This window comes from Bombus flavifrons, chromosome 9 (genome assembly GCF_040668555.2).
Source record: "Bombus flavifrons isolate JBK064 chromosome 9, iyBomFlav1_principal, whole genome shotgun sequence".
Taxonomy (NCBI): Eukaryota; Metazoa; Arthropoda; class Insecta; order Hymenoptera; family Apidae; genus Bombus; species Bombus flavifrons.
The window spans coordinates 7,045,318-7,066,669 of record NC_138450.1 but is presented as its reverse complement, the minus strand read 5'-3'; the positions used below and the strand labels follow the sequence as shown (position 1 = coordinate 7,066,669).

Here is a 21,352-nt window from a genome sequence, read left to right as displayed (position 1 = left end):
TCTATAAAATTACTTTGTGTCCTGAACCTAAAGGAACGATTGAAAAAAGACATCAGAAAATCTCTAATTTTGCCATTACACGAAGCCACAAGCTTGCGGTCTGACGCTACAAGTGCCATTTATTGCTTCGAAACAAACGCAGATTCAGCGGAATTACGTTTCGTGGAACAACGACGAATAAATTAATTTGCGACAACGCACACGTGGTCGTGCTGCGAAAAAAGAAGTCGTTTTATCTCGAACGCGTCGCGTTACCAAAGTTTGGTGTGTTTCTCTTCTGTGGTTGTTTTATCGTCTCATTGGGGTCTGGGACCGCGCGTCATAAAGCAGAAGAGCGACATAAAACATATCCGCGATAAATTGGCGTGAAAGCAGCGCCGTTTAATGCAAATCGGCCAACCTCCGTGAATAAAAACCCGGGGACATTTTGGCTGACCGTCCACGGCAACGATTAAAGGCGAAACAACGCTGCATCCGTAGGCTGTTTTATTGGCTTGTTCATTCCACTATTCTGTTGGTTATTTCCTTTTTTGGAGGGATTTTTTGGGTAATGGCCTTTCGCAGATGAGATTCTTCAAGATATGAAAGGTTTTATTCAGTTCGATTCAGAAGCCACATTGAACAGTTTCATAAATTGTAAAGCAGAAGAATACGATGATGTTGCAGATGCTTAAATTTAACTTGGAATTTACTATTATTCATGTCACTTTCTTGTAATAAATGAACTATGGAAGATTCTTTTTTGAGAATTGAGCATAGAATCCGCTTACTTGTGTAACGAAATTGAGGAAAAAGTGGAGTTGGTCGGTTTAAGATCTATCGAATTTAACGTCTATCGAAATTGTGTTAAATCTTCTTAAACTTTAAATTAGATACGTTGAGTAAAAAATGGTATATGTTAAATAAAGAAATTTTGTTAAATATACCTGCTATCGAATATACGCTAACTTCTCTCAGGGAAATGTTACAAGAGGAAGAATTTTGTCTTCGTATTTATTACTAAATTTTTGAAGGAAATAACGCTTCATCCTCGATCGATCAATAACGCCCATGTCGTCGTTACTTAGCTAATTGCCAATTAAGAAGAACTGATGCTTCCTAAAGACAGATTGTATCTAACATGAAGAAGATGACGAACTGGATTGCATGCTGCAAAAGACAGAGTATGAAACCTATTCTCACGTAAAGCTATTCTATCTGACGTCTATCAAAAATACTTTCGCGTTCTGATTTTCTCAATCATATTGTTTTTCATTATCTTTTTTTTATTATCGATGCAAATGAGTAACGTATGTGCAATAAATGAATCAATAAATTAATACAAATTTTAACGTAAAACCGGCGAACATGTTGCAAATTTTAATTGAGTTTCTAATTGGTGAACTACGATTAAAAGGCAGGTTACGTCCGCTTCAAATGGATATAACTCGATTAAAAAAGCAGAATTGCGCTTAAGCGTACTAAATATCGAAGAGAGATAGAGCAAAATGAAGAATTGAAATCGGATGAAACGCGAAATGAAGAACGTGGAAAGTGCATGGATCCTGGCGGAATAAAAAGTAAAAGGCGGCCGAGTGATCTCGCGTAGAAAAAGGCTTATAGGAAAATTCTTTGCCAAAGAGGGGCGTGGATTTTCATGGAATTTATTCGATCTGATCTTTGAAGCCGCTAGTCTCGATAGTAGATGCATCTATATACGGATGCAGTAGCAGCAACTCAAGATCAGAAAAGTAACCGGAAGTGGTGCGGGGAGTACAAGTAGGAAAATTCATGAGAAAGGGATCAATCGGAAAAGGAATCACTACCCTTAAGCTCTCTCTTGCTCTTCGCCTCTCTCTTTCTTTCTTTTTATCCCTCTCCTATCTTGGAGTCTTTTTGCTTCTTTTTCTTCGTCGCTACCACTCTCATTAAACTTTCTACGAAAATGCCAGGACTCCAATGAGGAAACAAATTTTCAACTTTAAACGGGTATTCGCGGAAGCGTGAATTAAGACTGTCAAATGGTTTATAGACGGAGCCATTCCTTTTACAATAGCTTTATGATTATACTTTATAGTTTGTGATAATTTGTATGTTTATCATATGATTATTATTTTATCTATCGCTGACATTCTCGTCTGTTTTTCATTGTCACAGTGAGTATAATAGAAATAACTAGTTTCGTTTATGTGTGTACAGCAATTTTATTATTTATTTTCAATAAAACAATCTCCAGATTTGTACATGTATACGTGTAAACTTTTTTATTATATATATATTATAAGTTTGATTGATTGTAAGAACTAGATTCTGTTAGATTTTATTAGACATTTAAAATAGATTTTTGTGAATTATCAGACGTAGGATTTCACGCATTGTTTACAAATAATAAAGCAATTTCACATTTATCGCAACATGCCAAATTGACTCAAGAAACAAAATGTGCATACAAATGTGAATTTGATCTATGGGTTTTCACACACTTAAGTTCTAAATATTCGACTGAAAAAAAATTATTCTTTATTTGTTACTCGTATATTGTAAAAATCGTACAATATACTCTTAAAAAAGAAATCAAAATCTATGAAAGTATCAAAACCTATTAATTTAAATATTAAAAGATAAATCAAATGCGCAGAATTACATACTTTAGATCACTAATCTCTGCTTGAAATTATACATTCTTCCTCTTAACTGTCGTAAGTATACTAATAAATGCACACGTAACAAAGGAGACTTATTGCTAAGTGCCTAACAACGTTCCTTCTAATTCTCTTCTTTCTGGTCTGTGAGAAAGCTGCAAGTAGGAAAGCGTACATGAATTTAAACTCGGCCCTCGTCTTCCGCTGTAACTTGCAGTTAGATACGTGCGAGTTCTTGTTTGCACGCGGCTGACTTTCAACCGTTCTTCGAATAAAATCGCCCCATCCACCTCACAGCTCTCTCGTTAATTATTAATTATTTGTCAAGTTCCTTTGACTTTGTTACCGTATTTAAATAATTCACGCATAGTACTCAAAAAATAAAAAAAAAAAAAACAGAATCTTGGTTATTTTTGGTGAGATATAATTTAATTATGGATAAATCGATCTATAATGGCCTTTAAAAACGTTAGACCCTTTTTTAGTTTTTAGTCGATATTTATGTAAATTTATATTTAGAAATAAGTCTGCATTAAATGAAATTTTAATGAAGTGAAGTCAAACATTTCGTTCTAGTATAACACAATGTAACTATGTATTGAAGCTCAATAAATAATTGAGTAGTGACATTATCAATATACTATAGTAAATAGCGAATTATTCGAAGAAACGGATTATTTATTTTCTCTTTCTATATTAATAGCTATATATAATATCGATGTTTCGATGTGTAGAGCATGCTGAGTATATTTTTGAGATTTTCTTTAAAATTCATTGTTCTTTTATAGGTTGCCACAGCAGCAGACAGGAAGAAGCTGTACTTCAATGTGGCTCAGGAGCCAAGCGGAAACCAGATAGTGACCGTCGAAGGTGGTGGCGTGAACGCAACAGTGGTCACTGCAAATATCGCTGCTACCAATGGACTGATTCACATCATCGACAGAGTTCTTGGTGTGCCCTATACCAATGTGCTGGAAAAACTTAGAACCGACCCTATGCTCAAGTATGTTAATATTTTTGTAATACTCAATATATCTTCGAATTAAAATTGAAATATCTAGTAGAGCGAAATTTTTAATTTCTTCAATGTGAACTTAGATGTCTTTTAACAGTTTAATTAATTTTTATTTATTACATATCCTCTATTTTACGTGATAAATGCCATCGATGGTCTCTATCTCATGAAATATGAAATATAAATCAAAATGGACTGGTTTACACTAAGTAATTCATGTAACGCAAGTTACTGTGGATCATTTAGGACCTACCGATACTAATTAAGAGCTAAATAAGATTGAATTTTAAATCCCAATTCTATTTATGCAATTGTTTTGAACAGGTATTTATATTAGGATATATATTAGAATAAATATTAGAGGATATGTAGCGCAGAGAATGTTTTACAACAAAATTAATACAGTGAAATAATCTATGAACTAATTTTATCTTCTCTGTCGTCGTTTACTACACTGGTATAGAACTGTAATTATACTAATTATATTCTTGTATATTTCATTAGAGGACCCATTTTGTAAATTAAATCGATTATATCAATTATATCAGAAAGTACTTAAACCTGTATTCTAGAAAAGATCTTGTTTGTTCCGTCATACAAATAATTTTCATTGCAAAATAATTGATTTTAATTATTCCACTATGTACTTCGAACTTTTTTTTTTGTCCTTAAATCTAATTAAAGTACATGAGAAATTTTCAGTCCAATTACCATTAACGTGCTTCGTTTAACTGATACAGTAAGTGGAGCTCTTATGTAAAGAATTGGGTGATTTTACCAATTACACGTCGATCTATTAAATTCGTACCGAATGCAATTACATTCGATTTTCTATTGAAATCGCTTCTGCATTCAACCAGAATTGAATTATTCCCCCAAAAATGTTCAATTTATGCGTGTCAGTTCAAACGACGAATATACTCGTCATGCATCTCTCCTGTGACTTTCACACATTTAAAACTGATTTTTTTTTTCATAAAAAATTTGTTAAGTAAACTAAGACTTTCGTACAGTGTTGTACTTCAACTACGAAAGAGAAACAATTTGTATGGAAATTTGCATGTGTCCAACTATCGTGTGCATTACATGAAGAAACATTCTTTTCATGCACGAAACATGTATATTTCCATTTCCGGTAGATTGCTCTAATGAAACTGATTCCAAGTACATGTTCGAACCGTATGAATATTGCGCAGCCAGATCCACCGTGATTTAATTCCCCTCTCGTTATTTCAATTATCGATGCATCGATAATGGAAAATCCAATTAAATGATATTCCAATAACCGATAAATAAACTTTCGCGACGCTAAAACCCCGTTAAATGAGTAAGCTTCCATAACTAAACATTTATGCGTTTGATGCTATTCGTATATGAAGCTGATCCGAACGTTTTTCCATCGATCTAAAACTCTATGAATATCTGGTAAAACGTTTGTCACGCATCGAAGAAAGGGAAAATAAAAATCGTAGAAAAAGAGCGTCGTTATCAACAAGCGTTTGCTAATTGTCAACACGTATTACGTCTTTTATGGGCTATCAGAAATTTATGATAGTCGATGAACAAAAAATAAGTGTATTTACATCGATATTCTACAAATTTGGAAACACTTGTAGTATCAGATATTGTGAACCACAAAATTGAAATAATTGAGCAAAATTATTAAATTTCAAACGAAATATAAATTATGTATAAAGCGTTAAATAATCAAACCTCCACTGCACCACGTTTCTCGAATCCGATAATTCGAGTCGCTCTTTTTCTCTAACAATGAAACGTGTTAACTCAAACGTAGCATCTGGAAACATCTAGCGAGACGAATTTATTAGTGTACGATATATTCGCTGGAAACGATGCAACATTATGAAGGGTAGGATGACCACCAAGTATCCCATCTTGTTACGTGGAAACGTTGAACAACCATTGCCCAGGAAACGATCGGTTATACGGTGCCTTTAATGCCATTAGCCCCTTTATACGATGGCTATCGTTATTCGATGCGGTGGATGGATGGTGATGTCAGCATTCCATCACCCCACACCATGATATCTAAACTGTAGACGAGAGAAGCCATTGATAGTAGTAGTTCTCCCTGGCTGTGCCTATACGTCACGTCTATACGTTTACGAATATCAAGATCCACTACATCGATTTGTTTGCCTCAACGTTCTACCCTTTTGCCACTCGCTGACTATCAGCTCTTGATTTACAAACTGTTTCAAAACGAATGATGCCATTCATGGGAACATGGAAGATTTCTCGATCTCTTCGATCGATCGTATTGTGTGAACGCTTAGGTTGGTTTCTAAGAGGATCGTATGCCTCAGGCTACAGTTAACTGCTCTATTACTGTATGTGTCTTGAGGAAACGGATATGGTGGATCGAGTTCGAAAGCCACAATCGAGACCCACTTGTTTCCTTTATGGACTGTTTGGACGGGTAAGAGTGAAGACTCTAGGAGTTAAGGTCAAGAAGGGAAACACTTGCAGAGATGGAGATGTGTGAGATATCTTTAACTATTGGCTGAAAGATTGTAATGTGAGATTCCCGTGATGATAGTTAGTTAACCCCTTCAGGATCAAATTTTTGGGGAGTGAACGGAAATTTGTTCGATCAAAGAAGATAGATACATTTTTGAGATATTTTTATGTAGAGAGTATTATTCATGTGAAAATTATTACATATTATATATTATATATTATATTAATTAACTCCTCCAGAAAGGAACTCTTTGGGAGCATAAAAAAAATTTTGTTTCGTCAATTATCAATAATAGAAATATATTCTTTCTGGTAATCATATGTAGGACGATAAATTTATTTTCATTACTACATTTATCGTTTACTTACGTATAACGTAAAGGCTCAGCCAAAATCATGGATATAGAAGAATAATCCTTTCTTCTTCCCTTTCTTAAAAATACCGTTTTATAAAATGTTTCTTAAAATGCTAGGAAGTAGAAGTATTTGTATCTTACATTGGTTTCCTTCTAATGTTGATTCATCTGTATAAATCATAAATTTCTTCAATTTATTTCTTTATCTTTTTCAAGTTCCACCTACTTCCTTGGACAACGCATCGGATTCAACAGTCAGCTGAACGAAACGAGGACGCGTTTTACATACTTTGCCCCACGCGATTATGCCTGGAGTGTGTCTGCTATCAGTTACCCATCTACCACGAAAAAGATCTTCATGCCTGAATACAGCTATCATGTAAGTATTCTTATAATAATTTAATAATTTAAAACAACTGCTACATTACGATAGATGAAAATAACTTTTATTATCATTCAAATACTTAAAACATTATACAAATACTATAAATTAAAGATTTACGAAGATTTCAAAATCACCTCTATTTTTTTACATAACGCTACATAATATTTTATACTTAATGCATTTTCTTATTCCATATAAACCAATATTGCGATATTTATATATCTCAATTTCAATTTCCCAAAGAAATATCCTTCTACCGAATTCTCATGTTATCAACGTATTAACGGTAGCAATCACGTCACAAAAATAATTCTCCAACTCCAATTTCCTATCAACAAAAATCTACACTACAATATCTAACATGTAAATCTGCTTATAGGCGAGACAAATCTTAGAACGACACCTCGTGATAGCAGATGAGGCGTACACGATGGCGAAGCTAAGAGAGATGAAACATAACGAGACCTTCGTTCTTCCTGCAGCCAGAGACAGTCTGAAGCTTCGTGTCCGTGAAGCTGGCGAAAGTGAGTAAAGATAATCACTTCGTCTCAAAAAATAATCGTTTTGCATAAGCACTTTTGCAATTGCTCAGATATTCTTCAACTCAACGGTACACTCGACGTTTGTTTCGATTTATCCTTCTGTCAGTATTAAACGTAAATGTGTCCAGGTATCGTATATGTATCGTATTTTTTGTTCTTGCTCTTTTCGAAACGGATAAAACAAGAAAATAACGCTTTGTACTCACACGCTCCATGTTATGGGGCTTTTTCTGTTCATTTTCAAACCTGGTGCTATTTGGTTACATTTAGATGACACGTACGACGAAAACATGATCCGACCAAAAACTTTCGGTGAGTGAGTTCAGTCTTTAGACGTCGCCGATGAGCGACGACACGTGCTTTCACCAGTACGAGCTCTGCGCACATTTGTCAATTTTGTGAAGGGTTCCTCGCACTTTCACGCACTATGTTTAACGCGCGCACATTTTGATACGTATAATTTTAAAAAGAAAAATCTACTTGGTAGTAAATATAATGTATTTTCGATGTACGATAAATGTATAAACGTAAAGATCAAGTGATGACAGTCTGCCAAAAGTTTCTGGCGATCGCTCCCTACAAACGCATCAATTTCATTGTCCAAATTTTATAATTCGATTCTATATTTTGATAAGTTGGGCTTATGTGTGAATCGTTTTAAAACGAAGAATATATCGATAGTAGGAATTTTGAAATTTTTTCATTTTGTTCATTTTCATTAACAACCATAACTCCAATCAATTACAAACATTTATAGATCAGCTCCAATTCCATTCAGTTGAGACAGATCAGGGTTTTAATGATAGAAAAATTATCATCCACAAGATATAATGAATTAGTGTGCAATTTATTGCTACATCTATCTCATTCGTTAGACCTATAGTGACTTACTTGTGCTGAGCTTACCTAGAAATCTTTTGTGAATATATCATGTGTGTTATACAAAACATTTTGAAATTTCATCAGCGCTATAATGAGACACAACTATTATGATTATATTAGTAAAATTTGAAGGAAATCTGAAAAAGAACACAAGAGATGCCAGATATTTACTGCAATTTATTGTCATTTTATTATACTTGAGTCAGTTATACGTTATATTCAACGAAAACATCTTTGACAGTAATTATACGTTTAAAACAATTATTCACATGTTGTACTAAATATTTTTGTGATTTCTGTAAAATATATACTTATACTAAACGTCTTGCATTTTCCATATATATTCTCGAATTTGTTTCAACCTTTGAAAATGCTCCAAAATATTTTGTGTGACTTACATAATATATTCATAAAAGATTTTATAGTAATCTAGCGTAAGTTGAATAAATTTTTTACTAAAAAAGAATTCTTGTTAAATGTGGTAGTAATGTTATGAAAGATAAAAATTGAAGAATAAAAGTCGACGAATAAAGATAGTTTCAAACGTTGACGTAACTTATATCTGCATTCTATTCTGAAAATTTTTCGAGTCACCTGCGTATTTGGAGCCGCAAATTTCGAAATGCACACATTTATCGTTTACACTGTTACAAAATACACGAACATTTGACAAAGGAAAACACAAAACGATTTTTTCAATATGACAAATTTGAACACGAGCCCACTATGTACGAGAGTCGTTTGATCACGTGTCCTCGTTCACATAATTACTAACACGTATTATAATCACGTTTCATTTGCGTTAAAATCTGATCAAGTACGCGCGTTTCACGCAGTCTCAGTGCTTGAAAGGAATGCTTCCTTATGCTCAGCATATGTAGAACGCGCTTCCTACTTCACAATTGTTCACGTTATTAATGCTTCTGAATCGTACGCGTGCACGATGAGCGAAATACGTATCTGTATTTTTCAGCCATATTCGAATAAATCTAACTATCATCAACGTAGATAGACGCAGCCCTTATCTTTCTCTTGATGAACTTCTTACATTGTCTCTTTGGTTTGACTAGGGTAACAGGATGACTAAACTCGTTGTTGTGACAATTGTTGACGTTGTCGTGCTCGCTGTATGTGAAACAATTCATTGATAGATTGCTAATACAGTACATGCTTGTGTCTGTCGTGATTCTTGTCGGTGAACCTCTTTTCAATTCAATTTTTAATTCTTCCTTTAAATGAGAAATTGTAGAATTGGTTTTTAAATATAGTAAATTTTTCGAATTTCGAAGATAGGCAATCGGAAACTAGTACATTTAATTGTGAAATATAAATGTTGTATTATGTTAAATATAGTAGAAATATTAATAATATAAGAGTTTCTGTTATTTCTTATTCTAATATTTGAAGTAAAGAAAATTAGATACGGATATGAAAGTTCACTCTCATGCGGTAGAATATTTTCTGATTAGAAATAAGCAAAAATAACCGTAAAGACAATAAGAAAACGGGATGCCTGAGCTCGAGCTCACTCAAATTTTTCCAGCATTCATCGTTGTATTCTCGTCGTGTAATCATTCACCAGTAGCAAAATAATCGATTGCGTCAACGCCAAAATTAATAACAATTGGCGTATTTTATAAATCGTGCTGGGTATTGTAACATTTAATTGTTTGAACAATTTGCACAGTGAGTATTTTTATGATTTTACAGGAAAACAACTGACACACGCCATACATATTGCTTGTTATTCGCTTGAACAAGTCGATTAAGCTTGTTACAGTAAAAACGCAGGACTAGCTTCCGGCGTGAACACGATTAACCCATACAATCGTGTTCATCGTCACCGTCGTCGCTTTTTCTGTGAAAATATCGCTGATCGTACGAAAGCGTTCCTGCACATGTTAATATCAAATTTCTTGTTTTATGTTCTCCGATTAAATATTCCGTCGAACAATTAGTACTTAATGTTTTTCTTTGAATTTTGTGGAAGTATAAGCCTGACAAGAATGAACAGGGATGAAAAATTATCATTAGATTTACGAAAAAGGATAAAAAAACATAAGTAGAGAGGAACTAATTGGACAGCTAAGAAAGTTATTATGGCTGGATTTTATACTTTCATGTACGTAACCAAAGAAATCTAATCTACTTACTAAATATTGAAATGAGTATTTTACTTTGGATATTTCATATAATTTTGCATATTATATAGGCATATTCTGCACAAATGTCCAATTAATCCATAGATATTTACAGTCTAATTACCACGAGTCATAATTCTTCGATTCTAATGATGAAAGTTGGGATTTTAATGAATATTTGTCTTCTCCTTTTCAAGGATATATCATTTCCATTTTCCGTGGAAAATTATTTTCTCGTTATCTGGAATTTCGTGTTTGGAAGAGATTACACTTTTTCTTCGTTATTGTTTAATCTTCATTATTCAATAAATGCATAATTTTGAAATGCATAATGATAGAATATAATAGGAGAGTATAGAGTATTAATGTTATACCGTGGAAAAAATTAATGAATAAGAAAAGAGAAACGCAGGAGGTAATAAAACAACTCTGAAAATATCGCAACTTGGTCGTTATCCCTCTACTACGTATTCATTGTACTATGCATGCGAACAGGATATCAGTTTCGACGTAAATTTGTATTATGTCTATTTCGTACGAGAAAATACGAGAAGATGAGAAAAAGTTGCGGATCCGGGATAGATGGCGAACGGTTTTGCGCGAAATATATTGGCTGCCATTTCCTTTCGCGACGATAAATGGACGTGACGAACGCGGAATAGAACGATATGGACACCTGTAAATTGTCCTCAACTGTAGTTATCTATCGTCTGTTTTAATTTACAAGCTTTTTGCGGCGAGCTTTCTGTGTCACATCCCGTTCTAAAGCAAACAGTTTGTTTGCCACAGATTCGCTTCAAAGAATTCCTATGTACGCTATTATACGAGTATAAAAACCTTTGCGAAAAGATATTAGAAATGGAGAGATAGAAGCCTTGCTTTTGATAAAAATTTCGTTATTTAGTAGTTACATTCGTTGATTAAGTAATCAGCTACTAAATTAAAGACACGTACTAATAAAATAGCTTGAGATACTTGACAATATTATTCACGTTTCTAAAATTAAATATGTAAAATAATTTATAAGTAACAGATAACAATACGATTTTATTTTGATGTAGAATTTATCTTTAAATAACTTATTATGGAATTGAAAATACATTATGATATAATTTCAAATATTTGGAAATATTCTTTCATGGCCAGCGTCAACTAAATATCGAGTTTAGACAAATTAGTAAAAATTGAAAATAAGTATAAATCTTCTCTATGTTAGATTAAGAAATACCTTTTTCAAAACCATTATCTAATTTTACAACGCGATCGTTGGATATCTTCCAAATAAATAGTCTTATATAGATATAGACACGTCGTCTAAATAAATATTGAAGTTATTAAAAATTCCAAACAATTATCTATTCCTTTGCAAATAGTTTAGATAACAAAAACATCTTCCATAATAAAATTGATAAATTCTATATTCGATAAATGGTCGTGAAATCACAAAAAAGGAAGAAAGAATAGATTCATCATAGCGCAATTCGATTTCGATACACGGTAATTTGGTGGCTTCCGGGGCACTCTCGGCGAGCTGAGGTCGACGAAGAACGTGCACAATTATGGGTCGAGACCGCAAGACGATTTATTATGCACCTTTCGACCACCATTTAAATGCAAATTCCTTGATTACCGCTGGTGCTAATTGCTACGTGCTTTGCTCGGTCATTCGCTTGGCCACGAATCGCGCGAATCGCGAGAACATTTTCTATTTGCAACGAATGTTACCGATGCAGCGAATGGACGCGCAGAAAGAACACGAAAGGGGAGCGAAACACGTGGTAATATCGAAAGAAATAATGAAGCAAAGAGAGAAACAACAGAATAATTGAATCGGATAGAGGAACCATGAGCATAAAATTGCAGACGAAAGATACCTAATCGTATCTGGAAAGGGATGAAAATTGCTAACTTGAAAATGAAAGGAGCAAACGAGAGTCATCAGCCTGTTTATCGTATTTCTTTGAACGCTTCTCTTCTATTTTTTCTTTTTTTTTTTTTTTACTGTCTTAAATTAATTTCTTTGCTTCTATGTTGATAACTTCATAATATTGCCGTGTTTTAACCATACAATTATAGATTTGCTGGAAGTTTCATCTTCGTTTATAAATATCAGGATACTTACTGGTCTCTTATAAACCACACCTCTCAATTAGAAAATTCAATGTAGTTTGTAAAAATTTGAATCTCATTTGTGAAATCATTTGTGGAATTTATTGCATGGAATCAGGAAGATAACAAATACCTTGGAAGATCTAATAATTCATATACCAAAATTAATTAATTAAAACAGCGATTGAATAAGAAATACATACAAGACAAAAATTAATGCTATTATTTGGAAAAATTTTTTCTTTTCTCTAAAGGTTTTAACAAATACCTGATAATTTTTCTGATTTACCTCATTTTCTATAAGCGTCCTAGTACGTATGAACACGGCTGAATATCTTATTTGAAAAAATGTTACAAATGATTCTCGATCTTCTTAATTGTATCGTTGAAATAACCAATTATTATTTAACAACCTCAATATAAAATTTACAAAACGTCTGCATCGAATGATATTCACAACACTACGCATCTATATATGATAATCACATTTCTTAAGCTTTTTCAGATCGACTGCTACTCGTAACACACACGATTTTCTAACAAACGATAGATTAACTTAACTTCCAGTCAGTTAATCACCAAACGAAATGCTACACACTTTGAAACGCGAAAGATATCTTAATTTTAAAAAAAATAAAAAAAGAAAAAATACAACAGTTAACGAAATACCAAGTGTATAACTTTCTCAATATTTGTTACATGCATTTTGCGTCTTCGTGTTCCATAGATTGAAAACTTGACGTTCAAATGTAATTTAGTGACGCCGGACTTCATGCTCGACAAGTGAACGCTCACTGGAAATTTTCTATCGCTGCAAACATCACAACTCGCTTCGTTCATCTAATCTATCGATCCAGCTTTGTAAGTGAATATCGACACAACTTATCGATGGAAATCGTTTCTCTTTGCAGGTTACCAAATCGAGTGGGAGGGTACATGGATTCGAGTGTTTCGTCCGGACGTCGAGTGCACCAACGGTATCATCCACGTAATCGATGCAGTCTTACTGAAGGACAGCGACATCAGGGTGACCGGAACCGCGTCGATCACTAGCCTCGCATCACACTTGATCATGATCCTGGTAGCCAAGTGGCTGCTTTAAGGACGAATCTCTTCTAAGTCTGTCATAGGTGCACCTAGGAATTTATTTCGGGACCGTCTCCGATCGTCCTCGTCCAAGAAAACGCAGTGCACGAGATCCGGATTCGAACTTCGAACTTGAACTCTGAACTTTGAAAGAAGTTGTTTTGAACGCGTGTTCGTCAGAGTCGATGATATCGGTCCTCGAACAACTCTGTTCTGGAATATTCATAGAAATCAGAGTGGTCCGCGATCTCTCAAGTGTCGCTGCGTAAACTGTGTTCGAGGGGTTTTGGCTTTCGCCTTGCTTTTAATGGAAAAAGAATAAAGGCCCCCTTATATGTGTTCCCCGTGAAGAAACCGAGGCACGATCGATGGATCGGGGACGATCCTGAATGCGAAGCGACTCCAGGTCGAGACTCTTGACCTGATCTACAAGAGAAGATGCCATGGTTTCTGTCTTGATCAGACAAGAGCCTAACCGATCGATAAGCAACGTGGGCGAAGCTTAAACAGGAACCATACTATTTAGCAGTTTCAAAGTTGAATTATCGTCGTCAGTAATGGTTCGCTACGAACGTGCAGGTGTTATTACGTAACTATAGAGATTCTTTTGATTTGAAGTTTTATCGTATCGATAGGAACCGTCAGGTGTCTCGTGCGCGCGCTCGTATGCCCCAGGAAGTCTAACACGAGAGTCTTCGAGGACCTTGCACGAATAAAATACAGAAGAGAAAATATTTCAACGGCGACGATCGCGCGGCGAGGCAATTTCGCGAGTTAGAGGCGCCATTGATCGTACCAAATGATAAATTAACCGTACCAACCAAGTAAGTAATTTAGAGAAAACTTTACGAACGAGAAAGAACGAACGTGAAGATAGAGCAGACATTTCGGGGAACTTTCTTCGAGTACAAGGGCAACGAGGGTTGGCCTTTTCTAGAGCAATTCTATTCAATTTCTCGTTAGGCTGGCAGAGAAGAGCACGTTTCTTCTTATTTTATTTTACTCGATTCAAGTTACCATGCTGGCGTTCCTCTTTTCTGAACGACCTAGGATTACGACCATACGAAAGTTCAACCAAACTGTGGAGGATCCAATTGTTCTTTCTATACCGATATTTTAGAAGAAACGCAAGTATAAGGATAATATATTCCTAGCGCGTCACGCGTCTAACGTCGGTTTAGATCGAACACCGTTGATCATTCAGGCCATAAAACTTTTTCGTACAACATACGACTCGCCTAATTATGGTACTTCGATTTCATTAACGATGATACGCTATAGTTCTGTGTGTATGTATGTATGAACGTCATTTCTCATGGCGCATGAATCATGCGGCGAGGTACACGAGGCCACTTTGTCGGCATCGCTGAAGAATCAAATGAAAATTGGTTCTATGAGAACTCTGTCGATGTACGTAACATAGGTAAAGCTAAACTTGTACTAAACTCTGCAATACTATCAAATACGCAGATCTTAATTAATCAATGCCACATTGAGAAATTGTCTGCTCCAACCATTAACAGAAGAAAATCAAAAACAGAAGAAAGTGTAGTAGGATTTCATTTTTCTGAATCCGTTTGGTTCAAACAGTTCATATAATAGGACTTCGATGATTCTTTTTAATAATTATGACCTTTCATTCATGTGAAAGAATTTTACACTCTTAGATAAATAGATTCAAACGGCAGTTAATTTAGTTCAGGTATATCGATCAAAGAAAGAGTGATTGGACGATTGATATTATATTTTACTTCGAAATGAGTGACCATTTTTTTGGAAAGTAGATAACAACAAGTACAAAAATTTAATCCGCGTATTTAATTTACACCTCGAGTTTGAAAAATTATATTATATATCGATACTACGTATTAATATCATTAATTGTGTACTAATTAAAATTTTTTCTAATAAATATAACAAGAATTCCATTATAGATATAAATGTACTAATAAAATAATTTTCGTCTCTCCAAATCAAAAAATTTTTCGAAACCATGGATAACAAAGTCATCGTGTTATAAAAATAGTTAAAAAAAAAAATAAACTGAGCGAAGAATGCAGTATCCCACTATAGTACTCCAGAGTTAGAAATCCTCTTGACCCAAAAAACGAAACTTTGAAACGATAATTGGGCATCGTTAACTTTCGACGCGTGGTTTTGCGCCTTAGTTGTGATTTCCAATTACACTTGCTCTCTGTATCATATCGTATTACACTGTTTACTTACCAATAATACTGCCACGTCTTATTGCAAGCCGAATTATACTTGCAAACGAGTTTTTGTACAATTATCCTTAAAAGAAACGGGAGCTTTGCCCATTAGAAGTGACTCGATCACATTCCGACATTCTGCAGATTATTTGAACGAATCTTTGCATTTAAAGAGAAATTTTCAAGGCGAATTTGTTTCTTGCTTAACGCATTCGCTGCTACCGATGCATATTTATATTGCGCTACTTAGATTTTAATTGTAAATAATTTTGCTGACAAAGCTATTCGGTTTTTAAATTTGTGCCTTTTCATAGATGGACAGACTGTAAGAGACAGTGAATTGAACAAAATGTCACTATTTGAAATAATTATAGTAGCAGTGAATGTATTAATATGTTACTTGTGCTTGGACTGGGTAATTAATTATTATTACCATGGTAATTATTACCATGGACTGGGTAATTATTACCATGCAAGTTCAAGTGGAACCAAAGTTCTTTTTGTTACCATACTAAATGCTTGGTATCAATTAAGAGTTAAACGTGCAATTTTATTCGAAGTATTATTCGAGAAATATTACAAATATTATTCAAAAGATTAATTGTATGAAAACAAATGCAGTGATTGTACAAGCATAGGAATCATATGGCAAACGAAGCCTTTGTCTTGTTACTTTTCTGATTTATGCGAGAATTCGTTTAAGCAGACTGCATAACACGTAAAATACTCATTCAGAAACTTTTTTTTTATCGTCTGTACAGTGCTATATATAATATATCTATACATATATATTATATAGAATCATCTGTGTCAATGCACCGTGTCACAATAATGTCGTAACCGAGATTATTCCCGGATTTGTATTTTGTTTCGACTAACGTATCTCAGTTTAATCTTCTGCTATTTTATACCTTTTTTTTACTTTATATTAATATTATATAAAATAACAATTCCTACTATACGTAACTGTATAATAATTATACGTAATTAATTAATTTGAATCTAGTGAGTAGTTTAATTTTTAAACTCCATAATCTCACTTGAACTGATATACACATATGAGATAGCGAAAGGTTAAACTGTAGACTCGTAATCCAAAATCAAGAAACAAAGCCGAAAGATTATAAGCAAATGACACATCACAGTTTCATTCCACGATTAGTAAGAGCTTAGCTATGTGTGTACAAGTAATTACAAATATTGCGCGTGTCGGTTAAAGACAGAGAATAGATACAATCTATGAGAATCATTAGAGGTCAGTCAGATAGAAGACGAGAGAACCTGAGTATTCGAAGGTGAAGAAAGAAACGCCTCGGAATTTCGTTTCTTCATAGAGAATAAAATATTGCGACGAAAATAGGGCAGGGGGATAAACAAATAAAATAGCGAAAAGTGTCGTTCAGTAATCGAAACGCCGAAACTAAAAGTGGATGAAAAACAATGAACGATCGGATCGGACTCTGTCGGGTTTCCGGTCGTTTCACGCGCGTTAGTTAGAAAGGAGGAAAAAAGGACACAACAGAAAAAGAAATAAGAGAAGGCAGAAGACTTGTAATTAAGAAATCATTCAGCTACCGCAATTCTCTTCGCGAAAATGAAATAAAGAAAAAAAACGGATTAATAGAAGAATTCGATGTTATACGTGTTGATATCAGTCTATACATATATATGAAAAAAGTAAATAAATATATAAATATAAATATATAATAAACAGAGAGATATATTGACGAGGAAAGAAAGTACGATTGATAAAAGACGAGAAGAAACTGAGAGAAAAAAGAGAAAATAACAGAAATACTATCAAACGATACCTTAAAACTTGTTGTTGGGATGAATTGATATTATGACTTATTAATTATTATTATTATTATTATTATTATTACATATATAAATATACATAAACTCTAAATAAACACTGTTTGTTCGTTAGACGAGAACTTAAGATTGAAAAGTAAAAAAAATGGATAAAAAAAAATAGTAAAACTCTATTTCTTCGTGTAGATGCGTCTTTAATATTCAGCTTGTTCAAGCGTAACGCCGAAACGAAAATCGCGTATTCGCAGCTGTGTCTGGGTTGTGAATGGTGTGAATGGAAATGCGAGAGACAGAATTTCGAAAGGAAATGTCGTCACACGGAACTCCGAAAAAGTATCACATACAGGAGAAAAACAGCATATCCGACGTACCCTTCTATTGTTTCTCCCGACGTACCTTTCTTTTCCTTTTAACGGAACTCGGCGAACCCGTTTTCGTATCGTTTTCACGATTCGTACATTATATTTAGTCGAAAAATATTATGATATTTTAAAGTTATAATTGAAGAACATTTGTCTCCTATTAATTCCTTACGTCGTGCCACAACTGAAATTTTAATTTGTCAATTGAACAGACGAGTTAGCTCGTTACTCGGATTCCTAATCTGTTGAAGTAAAAATTGAGACATTCGTCACTTATTGAATGAGATACTGAATTATTTTATTTTATAATTTGAAAGTATCCGAATACTTATGGACAGTAATGTATGTCATTTAAACGCGAAAATGTGACGAATATCCTGGCTAACTCTGAACATATACGATAAATTTTGTGAATCGAAATAATGAGAAATCGTGAATCGTTAAACGGAAATAATCAAATAAAGAAGTTGAACCGAGCGAATACACTCGAGATTTGTAGACCCAGTTGCATATCCAAACACACAGCACACACGCCTCTCAGCTCGCTTTTGTCAGTTTTGCTATAAAAAAGATCGAAGAATTCCGAAATGGATTGAAACACGTATGTCAAAAGTAGCGGTATATCGGACAATTGTACAGTTCGACGAAGATGTTTCTCGTGGTTTAAAAAATCTCGAGGATATCTCGTTTGAAGTATTGTTGCTATTTGAAAGGGATCTTTTAATTTTAGACAGGACGAAATTTTTGGTACTAAATAATTGTACAATCGTCATAAAGCACGTGATACGAGTAATAATACATATTAGGAAAGACAGTTATACAAAGTAATAACTGTTTTGTTATTTAAAAAGAATCATGTCTTGATCATAAGGATCATCAAATTGAAATTTAATGTAACATAATGATTGGTAAATGTGGTAAATTATAGGCATTTAAATCAAATTTAACTCATATCAGAGTTTTGTTGGAAATCTCTTTGTCCTTACATAGACGACTTTCTTCTCATTAGTCCTCATTTTGTTAGTTTTTCATCGTATCTTTTATAACACGTTTAATACCTAAATTTCGATATTTGAAAATCGTATCCGAATATGAAAGATTGAATTACTCATTAAAGTAATAAAGTGATAAAAAGTATATATCAATTACGAATAATTAAAAATACTCGACTCATCAAAATTATACTTCGATTCCAAAAAACTTGGAAAAGGAAGAAGAATTTAGAAACTTCTTTAATATCCTCAAAGTGCCATTTATATCACATTAAAAACAGACGACTTTTTTCACAGTACAACGTACTGAAAGAACGTCGTTATATTCTGTTCTACGTTCATAAAATCTCAGAGCTTGAGCAAAAATTGATAAAACTTGAAGTCATCGCGTTTCAAATACACGATATATATGAATGAATTTCTTCAATTTATAGATAAGTACGAGAAAGTTGAATTGTTCGCAATTAGTTAAACAGTCATTGAGAATCTCGTATACATATACTTTAGTCCTTGACCAAAGAAGTAGGCGTGTAAAGCGATTGACGTTTCATTTTTCTCGCGTACCTCGATTAATTAATTAGATTCATTCCTCGTGTGATAATTAATCGTTAAATTCTTTGAAAAAAACATCGTTTTGCGTGACTATTTGTACATTTTGTAGATATATCTACTATGTACACTTCAGTAACAGGGAAAAATACCATTGCACCATTGCGTTTGGTGGTCGAATTAAGTCGCATTTCTAACACGATACGTTCCCAAAGATTCGTTTCCATCGGCTCTTATCTTCTCGTTTATTTCAGATTCGTTCGTTCGTGATCTGATACTTCCGATGAGTCGAAAATCAACATCTGTTCGAGCTTAATCGTAGAGTGTGTGTTCATAAAGGGGATTCAGTCGTGGCGAGGAAAAAAGATTCGAAAGCATGTTAAAATATTTTTCGTCGAGAACATTTAAGAAAATTAACTTTTTTCTGAAATTATTACTTCGTTTGTAAATGTTCGCAAATTATCTACAGTCCTCTGTGAATTAATAATATAAAGAATATCAGATAATTGTAAAAAAAGGTAAATTATTATTATTCGATATTGCTTCCTACGTATAAAATTTTCTTTGTAATAAATTTAATTTTTCCTATCCTCGTAACGAGCTTCTGTTTATCTAGTATTTTGCTAATACTCATCTAGTATTTTGTTATTCAAGTGAATCAAATTTACGTAAACATAATGTATATAATTACACGTAATTACGTAAAGGAAATTCTCCCTCGAATATATATTTACGTTCTGTTCTTAAGTAACGGGTAAGGGAAAAGAGATTCATACCAATCGTTCCTCGAAGCAATCATTCTGTCACCGTCACTCTGTTATTACCATTATCGATTCTATGATGTAAGAAGTTACTGTCTGAATTTTAGGAACTAGCACTAAGGCATCGTTCGCAGGAACACAAGCGAAAATCATCGCGAAATTCAACTTCATATGCACGTTTCCTACGTAGCTACCTATACATCACACGTGTCTATAGAGGATACTGTTCAAGCAGGTTGCTGAACTTTGAGAAAGTATTTTGCTGACGCTGAGGGTGAATTAAAAATTTGTTCAACTAATGTTGAGGTTAAGCTATTCTTCGCATATATTATACACGACACTAAAAAACTGAAAATTTAAACGTTAAACTGCTAAATATGACTTCTTTTCGAACGAACATTCCAGAATAATTTTACGATGATTTTACTCTATTTTTATGAAAAATTATTGATGAAGCATTTTAGATCAATGTGCCTAAGACATTGTTAAATTTCGCTTTTCAAAAATCATATCTGATTAATAACAAAAATAACAAATATTATTGCTAAAAAGCGTTATTTTAAATCGCATCGATATTTACAAATCTGTTAATTAAAAGATGACGATAACGATAAGATTAAATTTGCATTCGTAAGCTTTCACTACAGAACACGCGGAACTGTACACCAAAGTTTAGCCCTGCATGGAGATGTTTCTTGCAGCGAACGAACGTCGAACAGCGTTTTCTCTATACTCGTCGTCGTAGATCCTTCCGAATCGCGCGTTTTCTTCAGCCACGTGTTGCCATTTGCATTTATCTCACTACGAAACCACGAAACATCACTCAATCCTCATAATCGCCCTTGTGATTAGCGATCGTTAGAACGTTACGAGAATTTTTTTCTCAATTATTCGCAAATACACAACTGGTGATTTAAATGCAACTAGTAATTAACGTATATGGCACCTTTACGTAACGTAAAATCATTACTAAATAAGGGTATAATAGTCGATAACGAGATAACATATAAGAGAGGAGGACGAGTTTGTTCATTTTGAAAAATCG

At 33.8% G+C, this 21,352-nt stretch overlaps 1 protein-coding gene across 3 annotated transcripts in view; it reads left to right on the top strand.

Moving 5' to 3' along the window:
- Fas1 (fasciclin 1 Fas1 domain-containing) overlaps nt 1–14,856 on the top strand; it is a 378,308-nt gene extending 363,452 nt beyond the window's left edge. For 2 of the 3 annotated variants that reach the window (XM_069120610.1, XM_069120609.1), the window contains 5 exons: nt 3,410–3,624; nt 6,690–6,852; nt 7,238–7,382; nt 7,671–7,712; nt 13,444–14,856. In XM_069120610.1, the coding sequence (XP_068976711.1) occupies nt 3,410–3,624; nt 6,690–6,852; nt 7,238–7,382; nt 7,671–7,712; nt 13,444–13,634 (756 nt within the window). In that variant the 3' untranslated portion in view covers nt 13,635–14,856. The remainder of the gene's footprint in view (nt 1–3,409; nt 3,625–6,689; nt 6,853–7,237; nt 7,383–7,670; nt 7,713–13,443) is intronic. The other variant, XM_069120612.1, reaches the window with a different exon arrangement.
- The last annotated feature ends 6,496 nt before the right edge of the window (nt 14,857–21,352 follow it).